General features: G+C 43.0%; 1 protein-coding gene across 4 annotated transcripts in view; it reads right to left on the bottom strand.

Moving 5' to 3' along the window:
• The window catches only part of OXR1 (oxidation resistance 1), a 388,442-nt gene that overhangs the window by 100,168 nt on the left and 260,353 nt on the right, over positions 1-27,921 (bottom strand). For 2 of the 4 annotated variants that reach the window (XM_030218005.1, XM_030218013.1), the window contains exon 1: positions 18,785-18,900. The exons of the other annotated variants lie outside the window; for them this stretch is intronic. In XM_030218005.1, the coding sequence (XP_030073865.1) occupies positions 18,785-18,850 (66 nt within the window). In that variant the 5' untranslated portion in view covers positions 18,851-18,900. Of the gene's footprint in view, positions 1-18,784; positions 18,901-27,921 lie in introns of those variants that run through there. 4 annotated transcript variants of the gene reach the window in all.

Genomic DNA, 27,921 nt, shown 5'->3' with positions numbered 1-27,921 from the left:
GATGCGGCGACCAGAATTGGACACAATACTCAAGGTGCGGTCGCACCATGGAACGATACAATGGCATTATAACATCCTCACACCTGTTTTCCATACCTTTCCTAATAATACCCAACATTCTACTTGCTTTCTGAGCCGCAGCAGCACACTGAGCAGAAGGTTTCAGTGTATTATCAACAACGACACCCAGATCCCTTTCTTGGTCCGTAACTCCTAACGTGGAACCTTGCATGACGTAGCTATAATTCAGGTTCTTTTTTCCCACATGCATCACCTTACACTTGCTCACATTAAACATCATCTGCCATTTAGCTGCCCAGTCTCCCAGTCTCGTAAGGTCCTTCTGTAATTTTTCACAATCTCTAGTGAATTAACGACTTTGAATAACTTTGTGTCATCAGCAAATTTAATTACCTCGCTAGTTACTCCCATCTCTAAATCATTTATAAATATATTAAAGAGCAGCGGTCCTAGCACTGACCCCTGAGGAACCCCACTAACTACCCTTTCTCCATTGTTAATACTGCCCATTTAACCCCACTGTTTCCTATCCTTCAACCAGTTTTTAATCCACAATAGGACATTACCTCCTATCCCATGACCCTCCAATTTCCTCTGTAGCCTTTCATGAGGCACCTTGTCAAACACTTTTTGAAAATCCAGATACACAATATCAATCGGCTCCCCTTTGTCCACGTGTTTGTTTACTCCTTCAAAGAATTGAAGTAAATTGGTCAGGCAAGATTTCCCCACACTAAAGCCATGCTGACTTGGTCTCAGTAATCCATGTCCTCGGATGTGCTCTGTAATTTTGTTTTTGATAATAGCCTCTACCATTTTCCCCCGGCACCGACGTCAGACTCACCGGTCTATAATTTCCTGCATCTCCCCTGGAACCTTTTTTAAAAATCGGCGTTACATTGGCCACCCTCCAATCTTCCGGTACCACGCTCGATTTTAAGGATAAATTGCATATCACTAACAGTAGCTTAAATAGTCTGCTGTGGAGAACAGTACTGTACAGGCATCTGGAATGACAGCCAACAGTATAAACAAAATAGAAAGCTTTTAAAGTAGACATGCAGATGGGAGCAGCTGCAGCAAAAACTGGGAGACACCACATGTGAACCATGGAGGTGACTGTCTCCTCTTCAATCCAACTATGACTAACGCAATAGAGCCATACAGGTGAGCAGTGCTGCCATGCCAGCATATTGCTCTACAGGTGCTGCTGGCTGTGATCCCAGCAAGTTTGTGGGTGTGGCAGAGCAGTGAGCATTCTTGTTGTGTCATTAGGTCATGTACTGTTGCTGAATTTTCCAGAGAAGCACTGTAGCTGTGCCATGCCGGCGAGCACGGGAGCCTCACTGGCCAGGCTAGCATGAAGTCTGTACCATCTAGGCTAGTGCAAAAGGTAGTACCATCCAGGCCAGGGTGACAGCTGTAATAGCCAAGCTTGCACAATGGCTATGCCACCTAGGGCATTGTGATGGGTTTTTAATCCCGGCTAGTGTAACGGCTGTGCCCTTGAGGTGAGCCATACAGTCCAGGTGAATATAGCTGTCCTATCAAGGCAAGTCTGGCACCCTGGCAAACTGAGCAGCTGCCTAGTACAGCAAACCTGAGCAGTTATAATAAATAGACTGGTACATGGAGTATGATTTACAGCTAAGAAATGGAAGCTTGCTCACTGGTGATGATTAAGAATAGTGTTCTAGAAGTGGCCTAAGGAGCTTTACTATGCATATCATCCCGAACAGCAACAGGCAAGAGAGGATACCGAGCCACCAGCACGCCAATAAGATCCAAGTTATCCAGGGAAGCGTTGATGCAGAATGTAACAGCATGAAATAAGAGGCCAATAAAACCGTCCTAAGAGTTGGACACTGCCAAAAAGGATACCTGTAACTGCTGAAGCCAAGTGAACCGGCTGCAAGACCAGCTGTGACTAAAATGATGCCTCCATAGTTAAGATATACTGGCTGTCACTGATGGTAAAAAATAATAATAATACATAAGTAATTGACTGGCCACTACCAGATCAGCCCATACATCCACTGCCGCGCCTGCAAAATACAGGCTGCTGTAGTAGTCACAATGTAAGGGCTGTACCTACCTCAGACTCATGCCATTTACCAAAGCAGAGGAGAATTGACAGCTATCATTGCAGATGACAAAGACAGCTACTAATGCCAGTGCAGTATGCCAATTGCTGCTGCAGGTAGACATGAAGTTAGCTATTGTAGCCATGACATAACAGCTGCTGTCGCAACCATGCTAAGCATGGAGGAGGTGCAGCAGTTAAATTTAACTAGTGTTGTCACTCAGAGAAGCTGGCTGCATAGCCTCCGACATGAAGACTACTGAAGCACCCAGGACAAATCTGCTGTCTTAGAAAGGGACAGAAGTTGACCACTGCTGCAGTACTGAAACACTGGGTGCCCCTGATGTGAAATTAGGCTATTGCTATAACTGAGCTAAGTAGACTGCTGCAACGAGAGAAGGTGACGAGCTAAGTAGACTGCTGCCAGAAGAGAGAAGGTGACATTGCCGCCAAGCAATGGAAGCTACCACAGCCTCTAAAAAAAGGCAAACTACAGTTATTGCCATGCTCTGCTCATTGTCATACGAGCCAAGACATGAAGACTACTGAAGAAAGCAGGACTCTGTGGCTGCAGTAGCAGCCAAATGTTGAAAGTGCCAATGGAGCTACAGACACAATCTAATGATGCTGCTGAGATGTGCAAGGTGCTATAGAAGCTAAGCCACAAACCAACGTAGGTGCCAGTCCTGACGCAGCTGTAAAGTACATGCTGGCTACTGCTGCAGAAGCAATATGCCAGTAACCCTGCATCTGGTTACCCTGAAAGTTGACAAAATAAAGATATCCCTTATCTCCTAGTAGCAGGAGAGATATAAATGCTACTAATGCATCTGGCACCAAATTGGAGTAAAGATGGGGGGGGGGGGGGGGGGGGCGACCCAGGCTTCAAAGCTGTACATACATTTGAGAAGCCGGCTGCCACTCTAGCTCATAGAATAGGACCTGTTGAAGCCTAACAGAATTAGTCTATGGCCGCTAGACCGAAGGCAGCTGCCTCAGCTGTTGACCAGATTTTTGCTGTAGTCTAGACAGGAAAGCAGCTACTGCAGGAGAAAGCAATGCTGCAAGTAAGCAGTCTGAAATAGGAGCTATACCAATAAGATATTGTTATAAGCATGAGAAAACTGCTATTGAAGCTGTGAATGCAGGGAACTGTGGCTGCAAGGACACGTAGGGCAGTGTTTGAAGCAGAAATACATTACTGCGGGTGAAGAAGTGAGATGCCATCCGCCAGAGTAGCTGTAACAAAGGAGTTGCTGAAGCTCGCTCGGTAGGATATATACCCACAAATGCCTGAATCATAATCAGTGGTGGGTATAGGAATAGCAAACAGTTATCTGCTAAATGACAAACAAACAAACAAAAAAAAACCATCCCACAGGGGGTATGATTGCAGCACAAAAGAGTTCAAGAAAAACAGAGTAACGGGTCCATACTGCGCTACTTAGAAGATTCAAAGGAAAAAACACTGCACCCCACTGATCGTACTGAAACAGGAAGGCAGCCGCCAACCTACAGTAGGTGAGAATACGAAAGGCCCAGGAAGATGAATAGAGGCTTGAATTGTAAAAGAAGGCCACACCACCACCGTGAAGACTGGCAGCAACAGGAGTATTAAAAACCTGGAGGGGAGGCCTCAACTAGGGTAGCAGTATCATGCAGGTGGAGCCATTTTTTCAGTAATGCAAAACTGAAGATAGTGCAATGAAATAAGATCTTGAATGAGAGGGCCTTTGTAGCACAGAGATCTAATGACTGACAGACCTACTTTTATGGAGGGAACGAGAGGCCAGATATTGAATAGGGGATTGGGTAGGGAAATCGAAAAGTACCATAAGGGACACTGTACAGCCCCATGGTTCAAATTCAGTAGTAAGAACTAGTGGATGAGCAAAATGCAGCCCGCTTATGCAGCTGCTCTACTCCTGATCCTCTGCTTGCGTTAAGTGCCAGGAGGTGTACGGGGCCGGAGGAAACAAAGAGGACAAACTGAGCAATGGAGCAAGGGGCAGCTCAGACAGTGAGACTGGGGGAGGGGGTGTAACTGTGCCAGCTGCTGTGCTTCCTTGAGGCCTGTGCAGTACATAGGAAGGGAATTCTGCAAATTCTGCATGGTACAGCTGGGCAGAAACCAAAGTGCACACATACCCCACAAAGACACACAAGGGAAAAGCTCCTTCTAAGGAGGAGAGGCTACAAGGTTTAATCCCTCTGCCATGCCTTACAATTCTTTGGACAGGGCCTGAAATCTGGCTCTGCCTCTGCCATAGTTCTACAGCATCAAAACAAAACCAAAAATAAATTTTCTTTTAAAAAAAACAGAAACAAAAGCAAAAATGAAAAAATAAAAATGACAGAAAAAGAGAGAGATGATGTTGGGAGCTTTGTTTCACTTCTGTCTTGCAGAGTATAAAGAACACTGAATATGGCAGAGGCAACCACTATACATGTGAAAGGTTACCATACTCAATATGTTCCTCTAGTTCTGAGTTTTGAGAGCTTAGATCCATCCCAGTACCACTGGATGACATTACCCACCTAAGTGCCTAGTTCTATCCAGCTCATCAATGGGAAAAAAATGATCCCAACTCCATGGCCTGATGAAACTTCTAATTATGTTTGGAATCACAATGGTGAAAGGAATCATAATCATATGAATTAAACTAAGCCTTGTTTTAGGTCCTTCAAAAACTGCTGTTTGAATAAATCCTGAACATAGCTGTACAGCAGCTGACTGAAAAAAGTATAATACTCCAAGTTCTTTAAAATTGAAAACCAAAATACAGAATGTGTTTTTATAAAGAAGCTTACAGCAGAAAGAAAATTATTCTATGGTCTGTACTAATTCTAGACTTCTTTAGTCTGATCCAATACTCAGAGGCCTCTTCCTTCCATGTTATACTTTCTTCATTTACTCAACAAAAATTCATTTTCTTTCTAGTACATTAAAATAAAAAAAGTTTTAATGCATACTAAAAGCTTCATATGTATGTGAACATCTCTTCAGTGGTGTCAAAACCAAGTACGTTTGTTAAATTTATACTGGCTGGTTAATTATTGACTTATTATTGTGGCTAAATGTTTAGCATCAATAAAATAATAAAGTTTCAGAGTATCATCACTTACATCATCTTCTAGTTTCTCCAGATAAGGTTCAAATAGATTGGAGGTTTCGAAGGGGTGCAAGCAAATGGTGTTAAAACACATACCTGAAGACTGATATTCTCCAAACACAAGCCCTTTCCCTTTAAGGAAATGCATGACGAAGGAAGCACCATGTATGATTTAGTTCTTAAAGGTGGTCCTGAATTCAAAGCATTCCACGCTCCATGTTTCCAGTTCCAACACTGCATAATGTTGTGGCCAACTAGGGGTAGTACTGATATTCATGTGGCCCTCTGTATTTAAAGGTTGCCCACCCCTGCGTTATAGGCAACACCTTTAGTAGAGAAAATCGGGACTGTGGAGTCAGTAGAGCAAACCTCTGACTCCTCTATTTTCTACTTTCAAACTCCGACTCCTAATTTTGATCTGTATCTAAAGTACTGGTCCAGGACAAAAATATACAAATATATTATAACATTTACCATTTATTTTAATGTTGTAAGTTTTTATTTTGAAGTTGGAGTCAGTCACTTTTACCGACTCCTTCACCCAAAACTGCTTCCAACTCAGACTCCAAACTCAACAGCCCTGGAGGGAATTCTTGCCTTGCCAATCTAAGATTTTTTTTCTTTTAGGCATTAAACAGTTATAAAGAACAAAATTACAGAGCATATACACATGTATGGATTAAGTCAAGGGAAATCTTGCTTCATTAATCTCAACATTTCTTTGGTGAATAAGCATGAGGATAAAGGTGAGCCGGTAGATATGGTGTACCTGGATTTTCAAAAGGAGTTTGACAAAGTACCTCATGAAAGACTTTTGAGAATTAGAAAGCATTGAGATAGGAAGGTAATGTCCTATTGTGCATTAAAAACTGATTAAAAAATAGAAAACAGAGTGGATGAAGAATGGAGAAGAATGGAAAAGAGTAGAAATTGGGGTTCCCCAGGGGTCTGTGTACTGCTGTTTTTTAAACATATTTATAAATGATCTAAAGATGGGAATAACTAGTGAGGTAATTAAATCTGCTGATGACACAAAGTTATTCAAAGTTGTTAAATCATAAGAAGAATGTGAAAAATTACAAGAGGACCTTACGAGACTGGGCATCCAAATGGGATATGACATTTAATGTGAGCAAGTGCAAAACGATGAATGTGGGAAAGAGGAACCCAAAGGAGAAATTATGACTTGCTTGATAATTTCTTTCCTTTAACCGCAGATGATGAATCCAGAGACATGTGGGTTGTGATCATCCACCAGCAGGTGGAGATAGAACTGTCTTGAAGATGGTATGCTTCTTGGTTAGTCAGTAATTCTCATAACAAAGCAGAAGGAATAAAGAGGCATAATAGATCCCCTCCTCAAAGAGGAAAAGCATGAATAGAAGAAAACAACAAAAACAAAACACCAAAATGAGCCATTACCCTAAACAGAGTATTGAACAAACCATGAGAACGGAGCACTGAAGAAGGGTGTGTGTTATCATCTGCTGCTGTTAAAGGAAAGAAAATTATCAGGTAAGTCAAAATTTCTCCTTCCTTAGCACCAGGAGCAGATGAATCCAGAGACTTCTGGGGCAAAGCAATCTTCACGTAAGGTGAGAATCCGAAACTCGCACAGAGAGCATCAAACGGTTTGAAGAAGTGGGTGACGTCATCCAATGGTACTGGGATGGATCTGCGCTCCCAAAACTCCCACTTATTGTTCATCTTCTTTCCAAAAGACTAGATATAATTTCTAACCAGCTCCAGGATTTAATAAGATCCACTCTTCAGCAGTGGTTGACGCAGCCATGACAAAAGCAAAGAAATGCTGAGCTTTATCTAAACACTCCTCTGGGAAGAGATTCCTGTTAGACAATTTAAAGAAGTCTTCCAGGGAACTATGCTCTCTGCTTGGATTGATGCCTATCAATTCTACATGGTCCAATATATGCATACAACCTTTCAGAAAGTGATTTTCTTTTTCACCTGAACTCTCTGCAGAAGCTGAAACCCAGCTGGCTTCTATACTAGCAGAAAAGATTAATGTGGTACTCTCCTTATTAAAACAGCATATAAGATTCATTTATTTATTTATTACATTTGTACCCCGCTCTTTCCCACATATAGCAGGTCCAGAGCAGCTTACATAGTAAAAGAAAGTATCTTACATGGTAGAGAATACAGTAAAACAAGGAAATGTAGGAAGAGTATTATAAATTGTGATGATCATAACTACTTCCATTATGAAAAGAATATAATGAACTGAAAACAAAAAAACACAGTGGCATCAGTGTCTCGGAATATATTAGTTAGAATAGGGAAGGTAGACAAGCATATGATAGATGAAAGGGAAGGAGAATGGGAGGAAAATAGTAAAGGATGGAGGGAAGAAGTTGAGGGATTGAGTATAAGGGATTAGTGGAAAATATGTCAAAGATTTCTGCTTCTACGATTGCAACCGGACACCTAGCATGGTTGTGTACTTCCTAGGACATGTCCACTCCAAGTTAGTAGACACTCCTTGCAATTGAGATTTTTCAGAAACAAAAGTCAACGAGACAGTGAACATGCTTAAAGTTAATCAATTTACTCTTCAGCATCTCTGCATCTACCATCTCTGCTAAACAGATTTCTTTCAACTGATACCAACGTGGCTATTACCACGAGAGATTTTATTACAATAAACATCAGCAAGGTCAACAAACTGTTGCCCCAAAGCCAAAGCAAGGAATCTTTGACTGCATCTTGATCTCCAGTCTCTTCATCCTGCCCTACTTCTAAGAGATTTGGGGAGGGGGGTGTCAGAGACAGCAGGATTATTAAGGTACTCAATCCTTCCCATTTCTCTGAGAGTTTCCTACAATAAGCTCTGAAACTGACGCGCTGAGACTACTTGGGAAGGACCAGACAAGCTCAGAACTTTACACTAACTTCTGCGCTCTGGGAGAGTAATTCCATGCTGGCATCGTCATACAATCAGGCTTATTTTCGAAAGAGAAGGGCACGCACCTTTCGACACAAATCAGGAGATGGGCGTCCTTCTCTCAGGGTGGCCCAAATCGGCATAATCAAAAGCCGATTTTGGGCATCCTCAACTGCTTCCCGTTGCGGGGACGACCAAAGTTCCTGGGGGCATGTCGGCAATGTAGCGAAGGCGGGACTGGGGTGTGATTAAGAGATGGGCGTCCTCGGACGATAATGGAAAAAAGAAGGGCGTCCCTGTCGACCACTTGGCCGACTTTACTTGGTCCATTTTTTGTTACGACCAAGCCTCAAAAAGGTGCCTGAACTGACCAGATGACCACCAGAGGGAATCGGAAATGACCTCCCCTGACTCCCCCAGTGGTGACTAACCCCTCCCACCCTGAAAAAAAACAAATTTCAAAACTTTTTTTGCCAGCCTCAAATATCATACTCAGGTCCATCGCAGCAGTATGCAGGTCCCGGGGGGGGGGGGGGGGGGGGGGAGGGTGTGTGTGTGTCAGCGGAGGCATAGCGACGAAGGCGTGAACGTCCTTCTTTCAAAAATTTTGGATGTCCTGAACTGCCCCCCCCACCCCCCCACACAGGGATGGCCAAATTTCAAGGGAGTGGAGGAGTGGCCTTGTGGTTAGAGCACTGGTCTTGCAATCCAGAGGTGGCCAGTTCGAACCCCACTGCTGCTACTTCTGATCCAAAATCCAAATAAATGAATAAAGGGGGTGTCGGAGGCATAGCAAAGGCATGGACGTCCTTCTCACAGAAACATCCACATTTTGGACGTCCTCAACTGCCCGTCACAGGGACAGAGGCATAGCGAAGGCGCCTAACACTTGGACGTCCTTCACCCATACTAAAAAAAAAAGACGTCCCTGATGAGCACTTGGATGTTTTCACCTGGACTTGTATTTTTTTAAGGTTGTAGACGGCTATTATACAAGCAGCTTGTCATGGGATAGGAGGCAATGTCCCTCTGTGGACTAGGAATTGGTTATTAAACAGAAAACAGAGGATAGGGTTAAAGCGCCATTATTCTCAATCTGTATTGAAACCAGTGCTATTTAACATATTTATAAATGATCTGGAAAATGGAACAATGAGTGATGTGATTAAATTTGCAGATGACACAACACTATTCAAAGTTGTCAAAATGCATGTGGATTGTGAAAAATTGCAGGAAAACTTTAGGAAACTGGAAGACTGTGTATCCAAATGGCAGATGAAAAGTAATGTGAACAAATGCAAAGTGATACACATTGGGAAGGATAATCTGAATCATATTTACCTGCTAGGATGCACCTTAGGAGTCAGCACTCAAGAAAAAGATCTAGGTGTTACTGTAGACAGTATGCAGCAACGGCCAAAATAACAAACAGGATGCTAGGAATTATTAGGAAAGGGATGCAAAATAAGAAAAAAAATATTATAATGCCTCTGTATTGCTCCATGGTGCAACCTCACTTTGAGTATGGCGCTCAATTCTGGTCACTGTATCTCAAACAATATATAGTGGATTTAGAAAAGATTGAAAGAAGAATGACCAAAATAATAAAGGGGATGGAACTCCTCCCATATGAGGAAAGGATAAAGAAGTTAGGGCTCTTCAGCTTGGAAAAGAGACAGCTGAGGGGGGATATGTTTGAGGTCTATAAAATTCTGAGTGGTGTAGAACGAGTAGAAATGAATTGATTTTTCATTCTTTCAAAAAGTACAAAGACCAGAGGACACTTGATAAAATTACATGTAAATACTTAAAAAACAAATTAAAAAAAAACATGAGGAAATATTTTTTTCACTAAAAAAACAGTTAAGTTCTGGAAATTGCTGCCAAAGAATGTGGTAACAGCGGCTAGTCTACCTGGGTTTAAAAAAGGTTTGGACAAGTTCCTGGAGGAAAAATGCATAGTCTGTTATTGAGATGGACATGAGGGAAGCCACTGCTTGCCCTGAGAATGTTGCTACTAATTGGGTTTCTGCTAGGTACCTATGACTTGGATTGGCCACTGTTGGAAGAAGGATACTGGCTAGATAGATCATTGGTGTGATCCAGTATGGCTATTCCTATGTTCTTAGGATGGCAAAAACAGAGGCAGGAGTGAGCATCATTCCTGACTCAAAGTTTGGGAGTCTTAGGGGGCCCAATGGAAAGGTTGAGGGTGCCAGTAGACACCAGGGAATTAAATGAGGAAAGGCAGGGGGTCAGATCGGGGTGGGAGGTGTGAACCAGACACCAGGCACTTTTTCACTACGGGGATCCCGAATTTCATAGATCAAAGGAAAGAAAATGAGCGATAACATCTCAACATGATTGATGGCTTCTGTAGAAAAAAGAGACAGAGAAAAAGGAGACCCTGGAAGGAGCATCAGAAGAAAAGTATATACCAACCCCCCCCCCCCCCCCCCCCCCCCCCCCCCACACACACACACACACAAAAACAAACAAAAAAACCCAGGAGCTTCAGAAGGGAACAGAAAGGCTGGTACAATGATAGAAAACATTTGATATGACATATAAGAAAGGTTGACACTGGGAAGAAGGAGGGAATCCTGAAAGAGGTACAACTAGAAGAGCTGATGAAGAGAGAGAAGAAAAAGGGATCCTGAAAGGAACATCAGAACAAAGGTTGATGAGAGAAGAAGATCAGCACAGAAGCATGAGGTACAGTTTGAGGAGATCCAGAACTTCAAGAGATAAATGAAAGACAAGCTATGTTGTCAACTGGAGAGAAGGGAGAAAGGAGAAGAAAGACATAAAGGTGGAAGAATTAATGATTGAACTTTTAGACTATTTGGAAATAAATATTCTGGGTTCCAGGAGACAGAAAGACTACCCACGCTTAATTTAATACCGAGAGTAAAGAGTATCATGACCAAAATGAATAAGGTCATAATCTGTACTAAGGGACAATCTATTGATATCACAGAAATTAATTGAATTCAATACTGTGAACCAAAAAAATATTACTGGGAGAATTCCATCAACAAGGATGCAGGGGCAGAGGAAGAAGAGAAAGATAACTACTACTGTCTGGAAAAAACTCATTGAAAGAAAAACAAACACTGAGCACACCACTGGGCTATGGTTGCTGGAATACAAAACCATAGCATGCTGGGACCTGGAAACAGAAGTGACATCAACCGCCTACTCTGCAGGAGGGCTTCAGAAAGGAAAAAAAGTTTAAGCAGGGATGTAAGTAGCCTAGAAAAGTGTGGTTGGGAAAAAAAATCCTGAGAAACCACTGCAGAATTACTATTGTCACTGGAAAACTATATTGGGGTATTAAAAAAAAAAAAAAGGTAAAGTACTGCCTGAGTTTGTGTGTGGAAACTCAGAAATTAAGTGAAATAGAACAGTAATGGTGTGCAAAACTGATTTTATGAATTTAAGATACAGCTTAAGGCTGCCAGCTCTAGTGGGAGAAATAATTACCTTTAAAGCTGAACTGCATGATTTGAGCAGCAGTGCTGTACTAAGCCTGCAGAATACTAGAATATTGAACTTGCAGGAGATATAGTTTAGGACTGCCAGAGGCAATGAAAGTGTCTGGCAGAGAGGTTCTGACCAGCTGCAAAATCACCTGCTTTGCTTGGCTGTACACAAGGATTTATTTATTTCCTGTTCAAGGGCAAGATTAATTTAAATTTGCTGTTTGTAGAGTTATTGAGAGTGCAGATGCAGGGATGAACTGGTGGGAATGAAGAGGCATTGAACGGATAATGTAAAACTGCCTTCTAGCTGGCTTAATTTTGTCCAGTCAGGGCCACTGAGATGCATGAATCCTTTTTAGCAGGGATAGATTTGAAACCTTTACAGAGCAGAGCTGGTTAATACTCCTCTGAGTATGATGAATTGCTGCACAACACAAACTGAAAGCAACTGCACCCTATCCTTCTACTACAATAAATTGTTAGTGCTGTACTTTCCCTAGAGACTAACGAAGATCATTTACATGGGCTCCCCAACCCAAGATGGATGCATCCATGGTCAAAACTTGGGTGGATGAATTTGAAGTGGAAGTCCCAGAGTCAAACTGGGATCAAACTGTCCAAGAAAGCAGTGAGTGAACCAATTGGGGCGTGATCTGGATGACATCCGCTAGGTTCCCCATGGCCTGGGACCAATGGGAAGCTATGGTCCACTGGGCGCCCTGTAAATGGAGTCTGCCAGGGTGTGAAATGAACACCGGAGGCCATGTGGCATAACAGCTTCAACATCTGCTGATCTGTGACCTACTGGCTATTCTGGACCTTTGTGGCAATGGGGACATCCGCCTGTGCCAGGTAGGCCTGAGCCTGCACCATGTCTAGCAGGGTTCTAATGAATTCCAATTGCTGTATTAGTTGGAGATGGCTCTTGGGGTAGTTGACCACAAACCCCAGCAGCTCCAACACCCGAATAGTTATCTGATTGGACTCCTGAGAACCCTCTTTCAATGTGCTCTTGATCAGCCAATCGTCCAAATAGGGAAAAACAAACTCCCAGTCTGCGTAGTGACACTGTGACTACCACTAAACATTTGGTATAGACCCTGGGAGCTGATGCAAAGCCAAATGGCAGCGCGGTACACAGGGAAAATCTGAGATACTGCCTGAAGGGTGCCTAGAGAAAGCATCCTGAACTTTTATTTGACCAGACACTAGTTCAGGCCACTGAGGTCTAGGATGGGAAGTGACACCTCCCCCCCCCCCCCCCCCCCATTTTCTTGGGCACAAGTGCATACCTGGAATAGAACAGAATCCTTTCCGTTCTTCCCCTGGTGGAATGGGCTCAACCACACTGGCCTTCAGAAGGGTGGAGAGTTCCTCTGCAAGCCCTTCCTCGTGCAGAGAGCTGAAGTAAGACGCTCTCAGCAGGCAATTTGCTTACCACTGAACCTCACCATTGTTCTAACTTAATTTATTAAGCCACTCTTTGCCTCGCTCAAACATGTCACTTGGAAGGTGCTCTTTCTAGTAGCTGTCACCCCTGCTAGAAGAATAATTGAATTTAATTTTGATTACATATATAAGATATAAGCTGCATAGTTGGCTTTTGTGAGGTATCATGGCTTATAAAGTTTAATAAATGACATGAACTTCAACTCTTGTTAACATATGAGCCATACTCTCAATTTCACCAAAGTAGTTCTCCAAATTTATCTCAAAGTTATACCTAAGTTTGTAACACATTACCTTATTAATGAGGAAACAGTGCTCCCTACATTGTCCAAAGCCTCATAATCCATGGAAGGTGGCCTTGCATAGTCTGAACTTTAAATGGGTTTACATTATTTCCTCAAAAATGACCCATCAGGAAATCTACACATCCATCTCCTTCAACCCACAACAAAATTAGCATTCCAGGTGCCTAACTTTAGTGAATTCTATGATTGACGGGTGTACCTCTAAACACTAAAACAGAATTTGATCAGACCCATAGCCATTGTGGCTCTCCTGACATTCAATTTCTGGAACTATTTGTAAAGCAGCAACCTGGTCCTCACTTCATACTTTTCTCTCACATACTACTTGGGCCAAGCTACAGTAAGACAGTGCATTCAGTCCCACTGTCCTGGCTATCTGTGTGATGCTGTAATTCTCATGCTGTTTTCAGGTGTGGACTGCTTCTGATCATGGAACAACATGTAACATACGAGCAGCCTTAAATTCGAGAACCATTCCTTATGTGCCTCACAGTCATGCTTATTGATGGAAAAACATTGCTGCCCACCTGTAATAGCAGGATTGATCAGGTACACAGTCTTCCATAAAAGCTACTGTAACCTTTGTGCTATGGAACTGAGGAGCTAAGGGGGGTCTATCAATCTTACTATTTATGGGAAACACCTACCACAGTTGAGCTATATTTTACTGTATTATGTTTATGAAGACATTTCTATAATTTTGTATTTTATAAATGTTGCATACATGTGACCATCTGGGAAAACATGACTAAAGCCGCTGATCCAAAATGTTGAGTGTGGCTGATTTTCACATTATATAGGTCTAAATCAAAATTGAGTTCATGAGTTCTATGCTTAGCTTTGTTATCCAATCTACGATTTTCTAACCTGTGTAATAAATAAAAATGAATATACTTTCAGAGAGGCTGTTTCTGGTGACTTTAGTCATGTTTTCCCAGAGACAGTTACTTATAATCATCATAGTTTTAATGCTCTGCTAAAGTGAAGCAAGAAACAGGATAAAGCAATACAAAAACAATGTGATGAAGTCAGTAAGAAATCTATATCTAAATATAAAGGGAACTAAGTAAATTTATCCTGTTTTATACACAAGCAGGTTTTTTTTTGTTACATTGCACATGAACTGAGGGCATCTGCTAGGACAGTGATGGGCAACCTTTTGAGCTTGGTGTATCAAAATTCGCCAAAAAACCGAGCATAACTCGGGTGGTGTGTCACTTCGAGAAAAAAACCATAATTTCGCGATATTTATAGTTTAAATAACAAAAATGTATAATTGTAATATAAAACTGTATTTAATAAACCAAAAACTAATTATTTAACTTACCTACTTAGTGACTTCTTTGTTCATCTGTCAGTCGGTTTCTTTTGTTGGTCTTGATATTATTTAACTTGTGTGGGGTGCCATGAACTAAGATAAGTGAGGGGGAGGAGGAATTCTTTAACTAATCTGCCTATTAGTGACTTTTTTGTTGCTGAATTTCATTGGCTAAATCTTCAATTGAAGGTTGGTATTTTGTACACTTCAAGCCCAAGCAAGCGCTACTAACTTCATCTGTCAATCTGTTTCTTTTGTTGGTTTTGATATTTTTTAACGCTGAGAATAAGGTTTCACAAAAGTACGTAGAGGGAAAAATTGTGAGTAAAGCCATTGCTATATTTTTCAGGGTGCTAAAAGTGTCTGGTAATCGGATCCAGGCACTCCAAATTTCCTGGTAACTCAGATATTCTCTTAATAATTGCATCTTTATTCTGCATATCGTGAAATAGAACTGGTGCACATCTTAGGAGAGTTTCTTTAATAAATTCTCCCTCACTGAGTGCTTTTCCATGCTGAGCTATGGAGTGAGCAATGCTCAAACTTGCAGATGTTAAATTTGTAGAACCTTTTACAAATTTAAGGATGGACTTAGATTGGCTCTTATAAAAGTGTAGCTGCCTGGAAATGTATTCCTTCCGTTCATCCTCACTTTTTTTCAAGAGCTGGGAATGATTAGTTTCAAAATGTCTATTTATATTCCACGTTCTGCTTACTACCGTTTCAGTACATAGAACGCAAAATGATTTGCCATTTTTTTCTATAATGCCATACATCTCGGTCCATGTCTCTTGAAAGGGTCGGCTACTGCTACTACCACTTCCTTTACTTAACCTTGGTGTTTTATTTTTTGAGTTCTCCATCAGGGGGGCAGAGACAGAAGATAGAATTATAGATAGCCTGTTAGCCCTGCAGGCAATTAAGGGTTAACTAGCCTAACTGACCACCTTATGTAAATTAAGATGGCTGCCGCTATTTCTAATGGCGGGAAACGGCACCCATAGCACATGCCCTCGCCTCTCCCAGCCTCCCCCTCACCTATCTCAGTAATGGTGGTCAATTACAAATCCACGACACCCCAGAACAGTAGATTGGATGATGGTTGCTGGTAATGGTGATCACAGGGCCCTCAGAGATGCGTCCCCCACGGCATTCCGCTGCTCTCTGCTCCGCCGGCCGGAAGTGAGGAGCCGGGGCAGAGGGAGCAGCAGGGAGGGAGCCAATAGGAGCGCACACGGCACACCCCCAGCGGGTAAACATGCACCGGGTGATTTCGCCGGGGGGGGGGGGGGGGAGGTCGCGCTGCACCGGGGGGGAGGGGGGGCGCATCGGCGATCCGCCCCGGGTGTCAGCAAGGAACTCCGCTGCTTCTCTGTATGCGGCCACATGCGGCCGCGTGTCACTGAAAATGGCTACGCGTGTCAGTACTGACACGCGTGTCATAGGTTCGCCATCAGGGTGCTAGGATGACATGAGCCGTTTGTATGCATACTTGCATATGCAAGAACAGATACATAGAACAAAGCAGATAGGTAGGGATCTTACCTCTCTCTCTCTCCTCCCATTCCCTCACCATACCCCAAACACTTCCCATAACCTCCATATGCATGTATCAACCACACTTATTCTCCACATTTTACCACCCCTACACATACCTTTACATACCACATATACACACTTGACACTCAAGCCACACACATCACCTGTCAACACTGCCCCTTCTCCATACAGACACACACAATCCATAATATACCACCCACCACTTAACCCCAGATATACCAGGCCTGCTGCTGAACTGGATAGACATGCCAGAATCTATAAATTCAAAAAGGGAAAGTGTGTCACATGAAGTGTGCACTTTTCAATTTTGTGAATGTTAACCTGATCATATTTGATCAGTACACATACATAACAGCAGTTCTTTGGTAAGCTTCTCCAAATATGCACGCATGTATGATCAGTTCTACAGGATTAAGCCAAAACAACTGAGATGGCATGTTTCTTCACCGATAAGATTTTCTAGGATGGCAGTTGTGCTTATGTACGCAAACCTGCATGTAAATCTTTGCACAACGTGAACCTCTATAAAAATATAAAATATGTTTTCTTTGAATCATTTCACTTGTCAGCATTTTTGGGAACTAAAAGAACATCAGGAGAACGAATAGGCTCTTCATAAAGTAAATATCTAGCTCATGTACTTCAGGTATAATATGCCTTTAATTTTTCTTATTTTCCCTCCTTATTAAATCTTGGATCCAGCATTGTGGACTTAAGTGTAATCATATTTTCCCTTTTTTTTTTTTTGAGAATTTCTTTGTAAAAGATTATGTTACCTTTAGAAACACTTTTCTGAACAAGTGAAATTGCTTGGATTTAGTTTGTTAAAATTTCATAAATAAAATAAAATAAAATAAAAAAAATGTGAACCTCGATCATTTAGGACCAGATGCTTAAAACTCCGGCGCTGTACAAAACAGCCACAGAGTTTTACCGCCACAACAGCATCAACAAATTACTTCATCATGTTCAACAGTATGCAAATGATATGTGTGCTATTAGCTTCAAGCATGAGGAAGTAAAGGGGGAGGAAGGTGATTGGTGAATGTGCTGAAGAGTTGTGCATCAAGCACAGCTCTTAAGCGTATGCCCAATAGCAGAGGGGAGGAGGAAAGGAGGAAGAAGTGCCAACAGTGTGAGGTGGGCTGTACTACCAATGCCAATGGTCCTGCTGATCTATTGAGATCCCAGCTTTGTCTGTGTCCTTTGTAGGACGTGCACTTTCTAGTATTTCCTTAGCTACCACCAGCTTTTCTTTCTCTGCACCCCTGTTCTTTTCACCCTTCTCAGTTTTCTCCCCTCAGGGCAGGATATCAGGCTGGCACAGCTGCTCCATCCCTGCTTGCTGGTGCTGTTGGCTACAGTGGCAGGCAGGAACAGCAGAGGTCCAGCACCAGCACAACACCCTAGAACCAGCTTCAAGCTGCAATAAGGTTTACTGTGGTATGGGCACCTTTAAGGGCGCTCTTCCTTGAGCAACAGAGTACCTCATTTACATGCAATTTAAATGATAGCCATGCTAACCTTTGCCATGCTGGGTGATCCCCATGCTGGGGCCCTCCAATCATCCAGCAATAGCAAATGTGGATTCTAGTCCAGCGCTGATAGCCTCTAACGCTCGCAAGTGCTTATCGGCCTTTTAGTCTGCATATCTAAACTAAACACAAACTATATATATGCTTATAATCACAGCAACTAGGGATACTATGAAACTGCTACCTAATTCCTCCTAAAATGATACTCCTCAGAAATACTAAGCTGAATAAAAACTAAATATTCCATTTCAGTAAAGAATCTTTTCAGCAAGAATCTAGGTTAGCCAACAGAACAGATTTTAAGACTAATTTTTCAGGCATCACATTACTGTGATACTTTTTTTCCCAAGGTATAAATCGGTATCTGAAGATCTGGAGAACATTTGTTAAGCATATGAAATCTAAGTTAATATTTTCCACACCATAATTACCCAAGCACTTTCAGAAGGTCAAAGTCAAGATACAAGATATAAGTGGAATTATATTTTCATGCCACACAAATATACAAAAATATGAATACCTGTAAATATTTATACAATGTATTTTTCAGCATTTCTAATTAGCTCATGCTAAATTTTCAGCAATCTATATTTAATACTCATAATACTCACACCCATCTCTAGGCAAGAACAAAAACTTTTTTTTTTTTACTTTTTCTTGAACTGATTCACTGCAATGCTAAATGAGATGATCCCCAACACTATTAAACTGGGATGCTAATTAACTGTGAAACATATTTAAAGCAGCAGCTGTAAATGCAATTTAAACAGAATTATGAAACCTTGGTTATTACTCGGTATAAAGTAGGATTTTGTTTCAGAACCGCACACTGTTTTTTTTACATATACACAGTAGAGCAGCTGCTCATTAAACATCCTAGATAGATATGTAAAATAATGTAACACCCTAGAAAACGATTCTACAGTAAAACTTTCAGAAACTGACTGATGGAACCAAAACAACCATCACAATACAAAGAAAAACAGAAATTAAAAGGCTTTGAAATTTACCAGCGTGTACTTATGATTAACCACTTGGTGCTTTCTTCCTTTCTTGCCATACCAAAATCGAGACATTTCCTTTTTAAACAAAGTTAATAATTCACATTCAAGCTGCCTCTAAACATTCTCTCTACCTGCATTAACAATATCCCAGGCATCACAGTGCTCCGGAGAAACGCATGAACTTGCTACGGGCTTCTACTTGACTGACAAGGTCAATAACCAATAAAATTAAAGGCCGACTAGAAGAACTGAGCTTACGTTTGAAGTTAGGTTGCAGTGTGTATGACAACCGGTTAAAAGCTTAATAATTTAAAGTGACAGTACAATGATACATGATAATGCACAAACCACACTGATAAAAGAATCACACCACCAGACCAAACAGATAGTTGCTTAGGTACTTTTTTTTTTTTTTTTTTTTTTTAGATCTTTTACATATTTACACATACAAAGGTTTAATGATGCATAATTATTATAACTGACCCTGAAATCAGTTTCAGAAATAGCACATCAAAGGTTCATTAAAACTAGGGCTGCATTCCTATTACAATTTTTTTTACATTGTTATTAATTTTATGATAAAAGGACCAGTATCTCCTTTTCTCCCACCATCAGGTCTAATCTCTCCCCTTCTCCTCCTCCCTCCCTTCCTTCCACCCCAGGTTTCTCATCTCTCTCTTCCTTCCCTGTCATCCAAGTTTTATTTTTCTTCCCTCCACCCCCCCCACCCCCAGTTCAATATCTCTCTTTCTTTCTTTCTTCCCTCCCACCTCCTTCTCCACCCAAGTAAATGCTCTCTTTATTCCATTCTTCCATCTCTCTGAGTCCAAAACAGGGTTACCATATGTCCTCAGATATGTCCGCTAAATTTTTTTGTTAAGTTTTAGGAAAATATCCTCTCTCTTTCATGTACCTATGACCAAGACACCTAACTCACGTGGAGGGGCATAATCGAACGGGGCGCCCACATTTTCATGAGGGTATCCTCTCAGGACGGCCCCGCGAAGGGGTGGGGAAACCCGTATTATCGAAACAAGATGGGCGTCCATCTTTCGTTTCAATAATACGGTCGGGGACGCCCAAATCTCAACATTTATGTCGACCTTAGAGATGGTCGTCCCCGGTCTTCGGCTATAATGGAAACCAAGGACACCCATCTCAAAAACGACTAAATCCAAGCCCTTTGGTCGTGGGAGGAGCCAGAATTCATAGTGCACTGGTCCCCCTGACATGCCAGGACACCAACCAGGCACCCTAGGGGGCACTGCAGTGGACTTCACAAATTGCTCACAGATGCATAGCTCCCTTACCTTGGGGGCTGAGCCCCCCAAAACCCACTCCCCACAACTGTACACCACTACCATATCCCTAAGGGGTGAAGGGGGGCACCTACATGTGGGTACAGTGGGTTTCGGGTGGGTTATGGAGGGCTCACATTTACCACCACAAGTGTAACAGGTAGGAGGGATGGGCCTGGGTCCGCTTGCATGAAGTGCACTGCACCCACTAAAACTATGCCAGGGACCTGCATACTGCTGTCATGGAGCTGGGTATGACATTTGAGGCTGGCAAAAAAACATTTTAAAGTCTTTTTAGGGTGGGAGGGGCTTGGTGACCACTGGGGGAGTAAGGGGAGGTTATCTGATCAGTTTGGGCACCGTCTTTGAGGCTTGGTCGCAAGAAAAAATGGACCAAGTAAAGTCGGCCTAGTGCTCGTCAGGGACGCCCTTCTTTTTTCCATTATCAGCCAAGGACGCCCATCTCTTAAGGATGCCCCAGTCCCGCCTTCGCTACGGTACCGACATGCCCCTGTGAACTTTGGTCGACCCCGCAATGGAAAGCCAAAATCGGCTTTCGATTATGCCGATTTGGGCGACCCTGAGAGAAGGACGCCCATCTCCCAATTTGTGTCGGAAGATGGGTGCCCTTCTCTTTCGAAAATAAGCCTGATAGGGGCCCTTTTACTGAACCACAGCAAAAAGTGGCCTGTGGCAGTGTGGGCACGTGTTTTTGGTGTGCACCAGGCCAGTTTTTACCGCATCTGGGAAAAAGGTCTTTTTTTCAATGGGCCGGGAAAAGGACCTGCAGTAAAACTGAGCCACCCATTGATCTAGTGATAAGGGCTCACGCGCTACATGTGCGGACCAACTACCGATTAACACCGGAAACGTCGTGAACAGTATGAAATAAAAATATTATTTGTCCCAGCAGTATGGGCACGTGCCAAATCTGAAATTACTGCCGGGGGGTGTTAGCCTGGCAGTAGTCTCATTTTGGAATGCACTGCACGCGCATAGAGCCTACTGTGCCTTTGTAAAAGGGCCCCCAATCCCTTGCTGTTGGAGAAATCAGGAGTCAGCAGCCAGATATTGCAGCATCATCTCCCCCCCAACCCCACCCCCGTCAAGTCTACTCTTCCCGTGACCTCCTCTCCTCCACACCAACCAGGGCCTCATTGGTGGGGACTGCTGTACTCATTGGTGGGTACTGCTGTAGTCTTCTGCAGGGAAACGCTGCTCGGGTCTGCACTGACCAGGGTTTAAAACAAATATATATGATTTTTTTTTTTGCGTGCTTTTTTTTTTTTTTACTGGGCAGTGCAGAGCCCACCAGCATGACCCATAAAACTGTTTTTTTGATTATGTGTCATGCCGGTGGACTCTTGCACTGCCTAGATTTAAAAAGAAAATTATAATTCATGTTGTTGGACTTCTTGGTGGAGAATGGGCTCTGCAGTGCCCAGAAAAAAAAAGAAAGTTTTGCTTAATGCTGGTGTGCTTCTGGGTGGAGGAGGGGGGATTGGGAAGGGCAGGGCTGATGCTGCCCTACAGGGAAGGATGGAGGGAGGTAGGGAAGGGAAGGGCTCCTGCCAGGCTACAGCAGGACAATTTCAAATTTTTGGTCCTTTATTCTGTAATTGGTGAGGGTTTGTCTGTGTTCTTTCATTTTACCAAGGTGAGAGATTCTGCTTGCATGTGGTTAGTGTGGGGATCTATATGAGTCTGAATTGTCTGGCTTCTCCAATGGGACATGTACTGCTGTTGTGTATATTTGCTGCTTCCTTTTTAAAGATATTGCTATTGGTATTTGTGTGTTAAGGTTTGAAGCATAGGCTCTGAGAAGCTTCTTTGCAGGATTTAGTGTAACTTCACAAAGGGGATCTTTAACTAATGAATAGCACGTTTTCTGCTGCAGGGCCCCTAGGAATAAAATGAGTCCTATGTCATATACGAGCCAATTGTTAGTAAAAGATTTCCAAAGTATCTGGCAGTGAAGAGATTTTGTGTTGCTATTAGAGGTGCTACCAGAATTTGAATACATTTCTTCTATGGAAAGTTGTAAGAGGAAACATTCTAGTTATGTTCTGTATGCTACAGATTTCACAGTAGGTGGGAAAAAAATCTTGATATGGACAGTGTGACAGTATGTGGTTTATGCTGATGCAGGACAGCTGCTGGACAGACTATTTACTTAGAAATCTATCATCAAGTGTGCTCTAACGCATTATTTAGTAGTATCCCAAGAAACACTACTCACACCTATATACATACCCCCCAATATTCAGTGATATTTAACCAGCCAGCAACGACCGTGCACCACTTAAATAGCATTTAACTGGCTAACTGCAAATATTCAGAGGGAAATAACTGCAAATATTCACTGAATATTCAGAATTAGCTCATAGCAGCTAACAGGCTATATAACATGATATAGCTGGTTAGCACAGATATTTAGGGGCCCTTTTACAAAGGCGTGCTGAAAAATGGCCTTCAGTTGTGTAGACGCATGTTTTGGGCGAGCGCAGAATCATTTTTCAGTGCACCTGTAAAAATGCTTTTTTAAAATTTTTTTCCAGAAAATGGACTTGTGGCAAAATAAAAATTGTTGCGTGTCCATTTGGGTCTGAGACCTTACCGCCAGCCACTGACCTTGCGGTAAAGTCTCACATTGTAACCAGGCCGTAATGACTTATGCGTGTCAAATGCCACTTGGCGTGTGCCCAATACAAGCGTCCAAAATATTTCTTTCGGATGTGTGTATCAGACACGCGCCAAAAATGAAATTACCGCAAGAGCCACGTGGTAACTCCATTTTGGTGCGGGTTGGGCGCGCATATATGCTTATGCAGCTTAGTAATAGGGCCCCTCAGCATTTAAATAGGACTGCTATATATGCGGTACTATCTAACTGCTAGTAACTTAACAAGTTAGCACAGAATAGTTAACTAATAACTAGTTAAGTTCCGGTTGCCAAAGAAGCAACTGGAAATTCAATGCTGATCGTTGGCTACGGTGAGGCATTGAATTTACGAGTTCGACGCTGGCAGCAGGCTTTAAACATGCTACCCATCGATGGATGAATATCAGCCCCATAGTGCCCACCCGTATTAGCTCTAGGCCCACCCAAAAGTCAGGTCTGGCTACGCCACTGCCAAAACATATACTGAAAACTTACCACATCATAACAGCCCTAACCCACCTATGAAAAGACGGTGCTACAAATATTACACTGGGCTCTAGAGAAGTGTTTCCCTAGGTGGTCCTGGAATACCCCCTTGCCATTCCGGTTTTCAGGCTATCCACAATGAATCTGCATGAAAGAGATTTGCTTTTTTATTCCTTAGTTTGAGTTCATTCATACTTCTGTTTTAGCCATCCATTCGATTGTCCAATTTTCATCCCCTATGGTTCATTGATCCAGATAACACGCTTTTCGTCCACAGTATGAGTTCATTTATTCTCCTGTGTTTACCATCTACTTGATTCATTGCTTTTATTTCCAAAGGGTGTCATTCATATATTCTTATTTTATTATTTTTTTACTTTTTATTCCCAACGGCTGGTTCATCCATTCATACAATCAATTTTATCTCACAGTTCTAGTTCATTCACACTTCTGTCTTTACCACCCATTCATATTTTTATTTTCAACAGCAAGTACATCCACTGATACACTCATTTTTGTTCCACAGTTTTAGTCCTGTGTACATTCCCGTCTTTGCCATTCATTCTATTTATGCCTAACAGCTGTTCATTTCTACATTCCCTACATTTTTCCCAAGATAGAAATACTATGAATGAAAAAAGGGAGAGGCTATTTCCAAAACCTCATCCTTAGCGCCTTGTAATATCACAGATAATCTCTGTACTGTCTTCCTCCAAATCATCCATTGCACATGAGCCTCCTTTTGGCGCCTTTTTACGGTCTTTTAAACATACTTGCACACAGTGTTGCTTTTCCTGCAGACCAGTAGCGTTTAGAAGCCATACTAGATACTACACCCTACAAAGGTCTTTTTAAAGATAAGAACCTATTTTGTTAGCCTATTCTACTTCCCTCTTGCCCATCACCGATCGTTCAATAGTATGGTTATTCAGCTTCTCTGTTTATTCATCTTCCCTGTATGTTCGATTTCCGTCTGCATGTTTTAACCACCTCAAAGTTTCCTCCACCTCTACTGCTGAAGTTTCTGTAATGTCAAGTAATCTCATAGCACTTTACAGTATTTACAATAGCCTTTTCTCCATTTTCTCACATTATCCCACATTTTTATTACACGCGCAGGGCCCAAGAGACAGGCAGAGCTCCGGAGTCTCAATGCATGGATTAGATGATGGTGCAGGAAGGAGGGTTTTAGATTTGTTAGGAATTGGGCAACATTCTGGGGAAGGGGGAGCCTATTCCGAAAGGATGGGCTCCACCTTAATCAGGGTGGGACCAGGCTGCTAGCATCAGAATTTAAAAAGGAGATAGAGCAGCTTTTAAACTAGAACCTGGGAAAAGGCAGTCACTCAAAAGCATATGGTTCGGAATAAGGTATCTTTTAAAAATATTACCAAAACAGGGAAGATAGGGTATCCCGAAAGTGAGGTTGCAAAATAGACCATAGTAGATCAGGTGTCCTTAAATAAAAATCAGACAAAAGATTGCAAATTAATACTGTCATGATGTAAATAGGAACAACAACCATAGTTCGAAATGTCTATATGTGAATGCCAGAAGCCTAAGAAATAAGATGGGAGAGTTAGAATATATTGCACTAAACGAAAAGTTAGATATAATAGGCATCTCTGAGACCTGGTAGAAGGAGAATAACCAGTGGGACACTGTCATACCGGGGTACAAATTATGGGTAGATCGAATTGGTGGAAAGGTTACACTGTATGTTAAGAAGGGCATTGAATCAAATAGATTGAAAATTCTGCAGGAAACAAAACACATCTTGGAATCCCTATGGATTGAAATTCCATGTGTAAAGGGGAAAAGGATAGTGATGAGTGTACTATTATCACTATCCTTTTCCTAAATAGTGGAAGACAAACAGACAGATGTCAATATGTTATCGGAAATTAGGGAGGCTAACTGGGCAGCATGATAATAATGGATGATTTCAATTACCCCAATATTGACTGTGTAAATTATTATTATTATTTGTATCCCACATTTCCCCACCTTTTTGCAGGCTCAATGTGGCTTACATTATGACAGAATGGCGATCGCCATTTCCAGAATGAGAAATACAAAGTGGTATTGCATTAAAGTTCATAAATAATAGAGTAAATTATAGAGTGAGTTAGATAGTCAGTTCATTTCCGGCATGAGAAATAAGATGATAGTGCATTAACGTTCATTAGTGGCAGAATGACTGAGGCAGTCAGGTATAGAGAGTTCGGTTTTGTCTGGTTCTGGTAGAGTTTTGTTGTCCGGTATTTAGGATGGATCATTGTGGTATGTCTTTTTAAACAGGTTGGTCTTTAGTAGTTTTCGGAAGGTTGTTAGGTCATGTATTGTTTTTATGACATTTGGTAGTGCATTCCATAGTTGCGTGCTAATGTAGGAGAAGCTGGATGCATATGGTAAAATTATGTATCATACCTGATAATTTTCTTTCCATTAATCATAGCTGATCAATCCATAGACTGGTGGGTTGTGTCCATCTACCAGCAGGTGGAGATAGAGAGCAAACTTTTGCCTCCCTATATGTGGTCATGTGCTGCCGGAAACTCCTCAGTATGTCTATATCAAAGCTCCATCCGCAGGACTCAGCACTTAGAGAATTACACCCACGAAGGGACACTCTGCCCAGCTCACCACCGCCGAAACGGGGGAGGGGAATTAACCCAGCTCATCCCCACACAAGTGGGGGAGGGGAATCCTTCCAGCTCATCCCCGCGGAGCGGGGGAGAGACACCACACCCGCCGATGCGGGGGGATCTGGCTTATCCTGCAACCGCAACCGCGGGAGGAGCTGACTGACCCTAACACCGCCGAAGCGGGAGGGGTACAAAGCTGCCCTACAGCCGCACGAAGCGGGAGGGAGTGCCGGCAGAATTTTAAGTCTCAATCCAGCCCCGTAAAACGGAGGGGAGACGAATGCAGCAGCTCACTGTAACACAAACTCGTCTCAACTCTTGAAGAATCCAAGTGAAAGAAGAACTTGAACACGAAGTCCTCCTGAAGTAACTGAAGGCTAAACTTGAACCTAAAATTCAACCAGAATATAAACAGTACAGATATCTGGGAGGGGCTATGGATTGATCAGCTATGATTAATGGAAAGAAAATTATCAGGTATGATACACAATTTTACCTTCCATATCATCAAGCTGATCAATCCATAGACTGGTGGGATGTACCGAAGCAGTACTCACCCAGGGCGGGACATAGAAATCCCTGACCGCAACACTGAAGCTCCAAACTGGGCCTCCGCCCGAGCAGCCACAGTCAAGCGGTAATGCCTGGCAAAGGTATGGGCCTTCCCCGCGGCCACCTAAGCCGCTGCAATGGCTTCCTTGCCCATCTTGCCACTGTAGGCTTAGAAGCCTGCAGACCCTTACGAGGACCTGTAAACAGGACAAACAGATGATCCGATTTCCGGAAATCATTGGTCACTTCCAAGTATCTGATGATGACTCGTCTCACATCCAGAAATTGAGAGCAGAGTATTCCTCTGGGTAGACCTCCCTACGAAAGGAAGGGAGACAGAGCTGCTGAATCACATGGAAGCGAAAAACAATCTTGGGCAGGAAGGAAGGCACTGTGCGAATAGTCACTCCTGCCTCAGTGAACTGCAGAAAAAGCTCTCGACATGAGAGTGCCTGGAGCTCGGAAACTCTTCTGGCTGAAGTGATAGCCACCAAAAAGACTGCTTTCAACGTCAGGTCTTTCAGAGATGCCCTCGACAAGGGTTCAAAAGGCGGCTTCTGCAATGCTCTTAGCACCAGGTTGAGATTCCACGCAGGCACCACTGAGTGCAGAGGAGGGCGCAGGTGATTAACTCCCTTGAGAAAGCGCACCACATCTGGCTGCGAAGCCAGGGAAGCACCCTTCAGGCGGCCCCTGAAGCAAGCCAGAGCCACTACCTGAACTTTCAGGGAACTGAGCGACAGGCCTTTCTCCAGACCTTCTTGCAGGAACGCCAACACTGAAGAAATTGGAGCAGTGAAGGGAGAAAGTGAGCCTGCTTCACACCACGCTGCAAAGATACGCCAAACCCTGGCGTAAGCAGTAGAAGTAGAGCGCTTCCTCGCTCTCAGCATAGTGGCGATGACCTTGTCTGAGAAGCCCTTCTTTCTCAGACGCTGCCACTCAATAGCCAGGCCGTAAGACCAAAGGGGGAGGGATCCTCCATCACCACGGGACCCTGATGTAACAGGCCCTGCTCCACTGGCAGCCGCAGAGGATCGCCGACTGAGAGCCTGATCAAGTCCGCATACCAGGGACGTCTGGGCCAATCCGGACCCACCAGGATCACCCTGCCGGGATGCTTTGCCACCCAGTCTAGCACCCTGCCCAACATGGGCCAGGGCGGGAACACATAGAGAAGCTCTTGTGTCGGCCACTGTTGGAGAAGAGCATCTACTCCCAGGGATCGAGGGTCCCGTCCTCTGCTGAAAAAGCGCGGCACTTGGCAATTGGCCGATGACGCCATCAGATCTAGGCTCGGCTGGCCCCAGCGCTTCGTGATGCCCAAGAACGCCTGAGCAGATAGCTGCCACTCTCCGGGCTCCAAGGTATGGCGACTGAGAAAGTCCGCCTTGACATTCATGACTCCGGCAATGTGGGCCGCTGACAGCTGTTCCAGGTTCGCTTCCGCCCACTGGCATAGATTCATGGCCTCCTTGGCTAGAGGGGCGCTCTTGG

The sequence above is a fragment of the Microcaecilia unicolor genome, chromosome 1 (genome assembly GCF_901765095.1).
Source record: "Microcaecilia unicolor chromosome 1, aMicUni1.1, whole genome shotgun sequence".
Taxonomy (NCBI): domain Eukaryota; kingdom Metazoa; phylum Chordata; class Amphibia; order Gymnophiona; family Siphonopidae; genus Microcaecilia; species Microcaecilia unicolor.
Note: the sequence above shows the minus strand (reverse complement) of the source record. Positions and strands in the feature narration are given on the sequence as shown.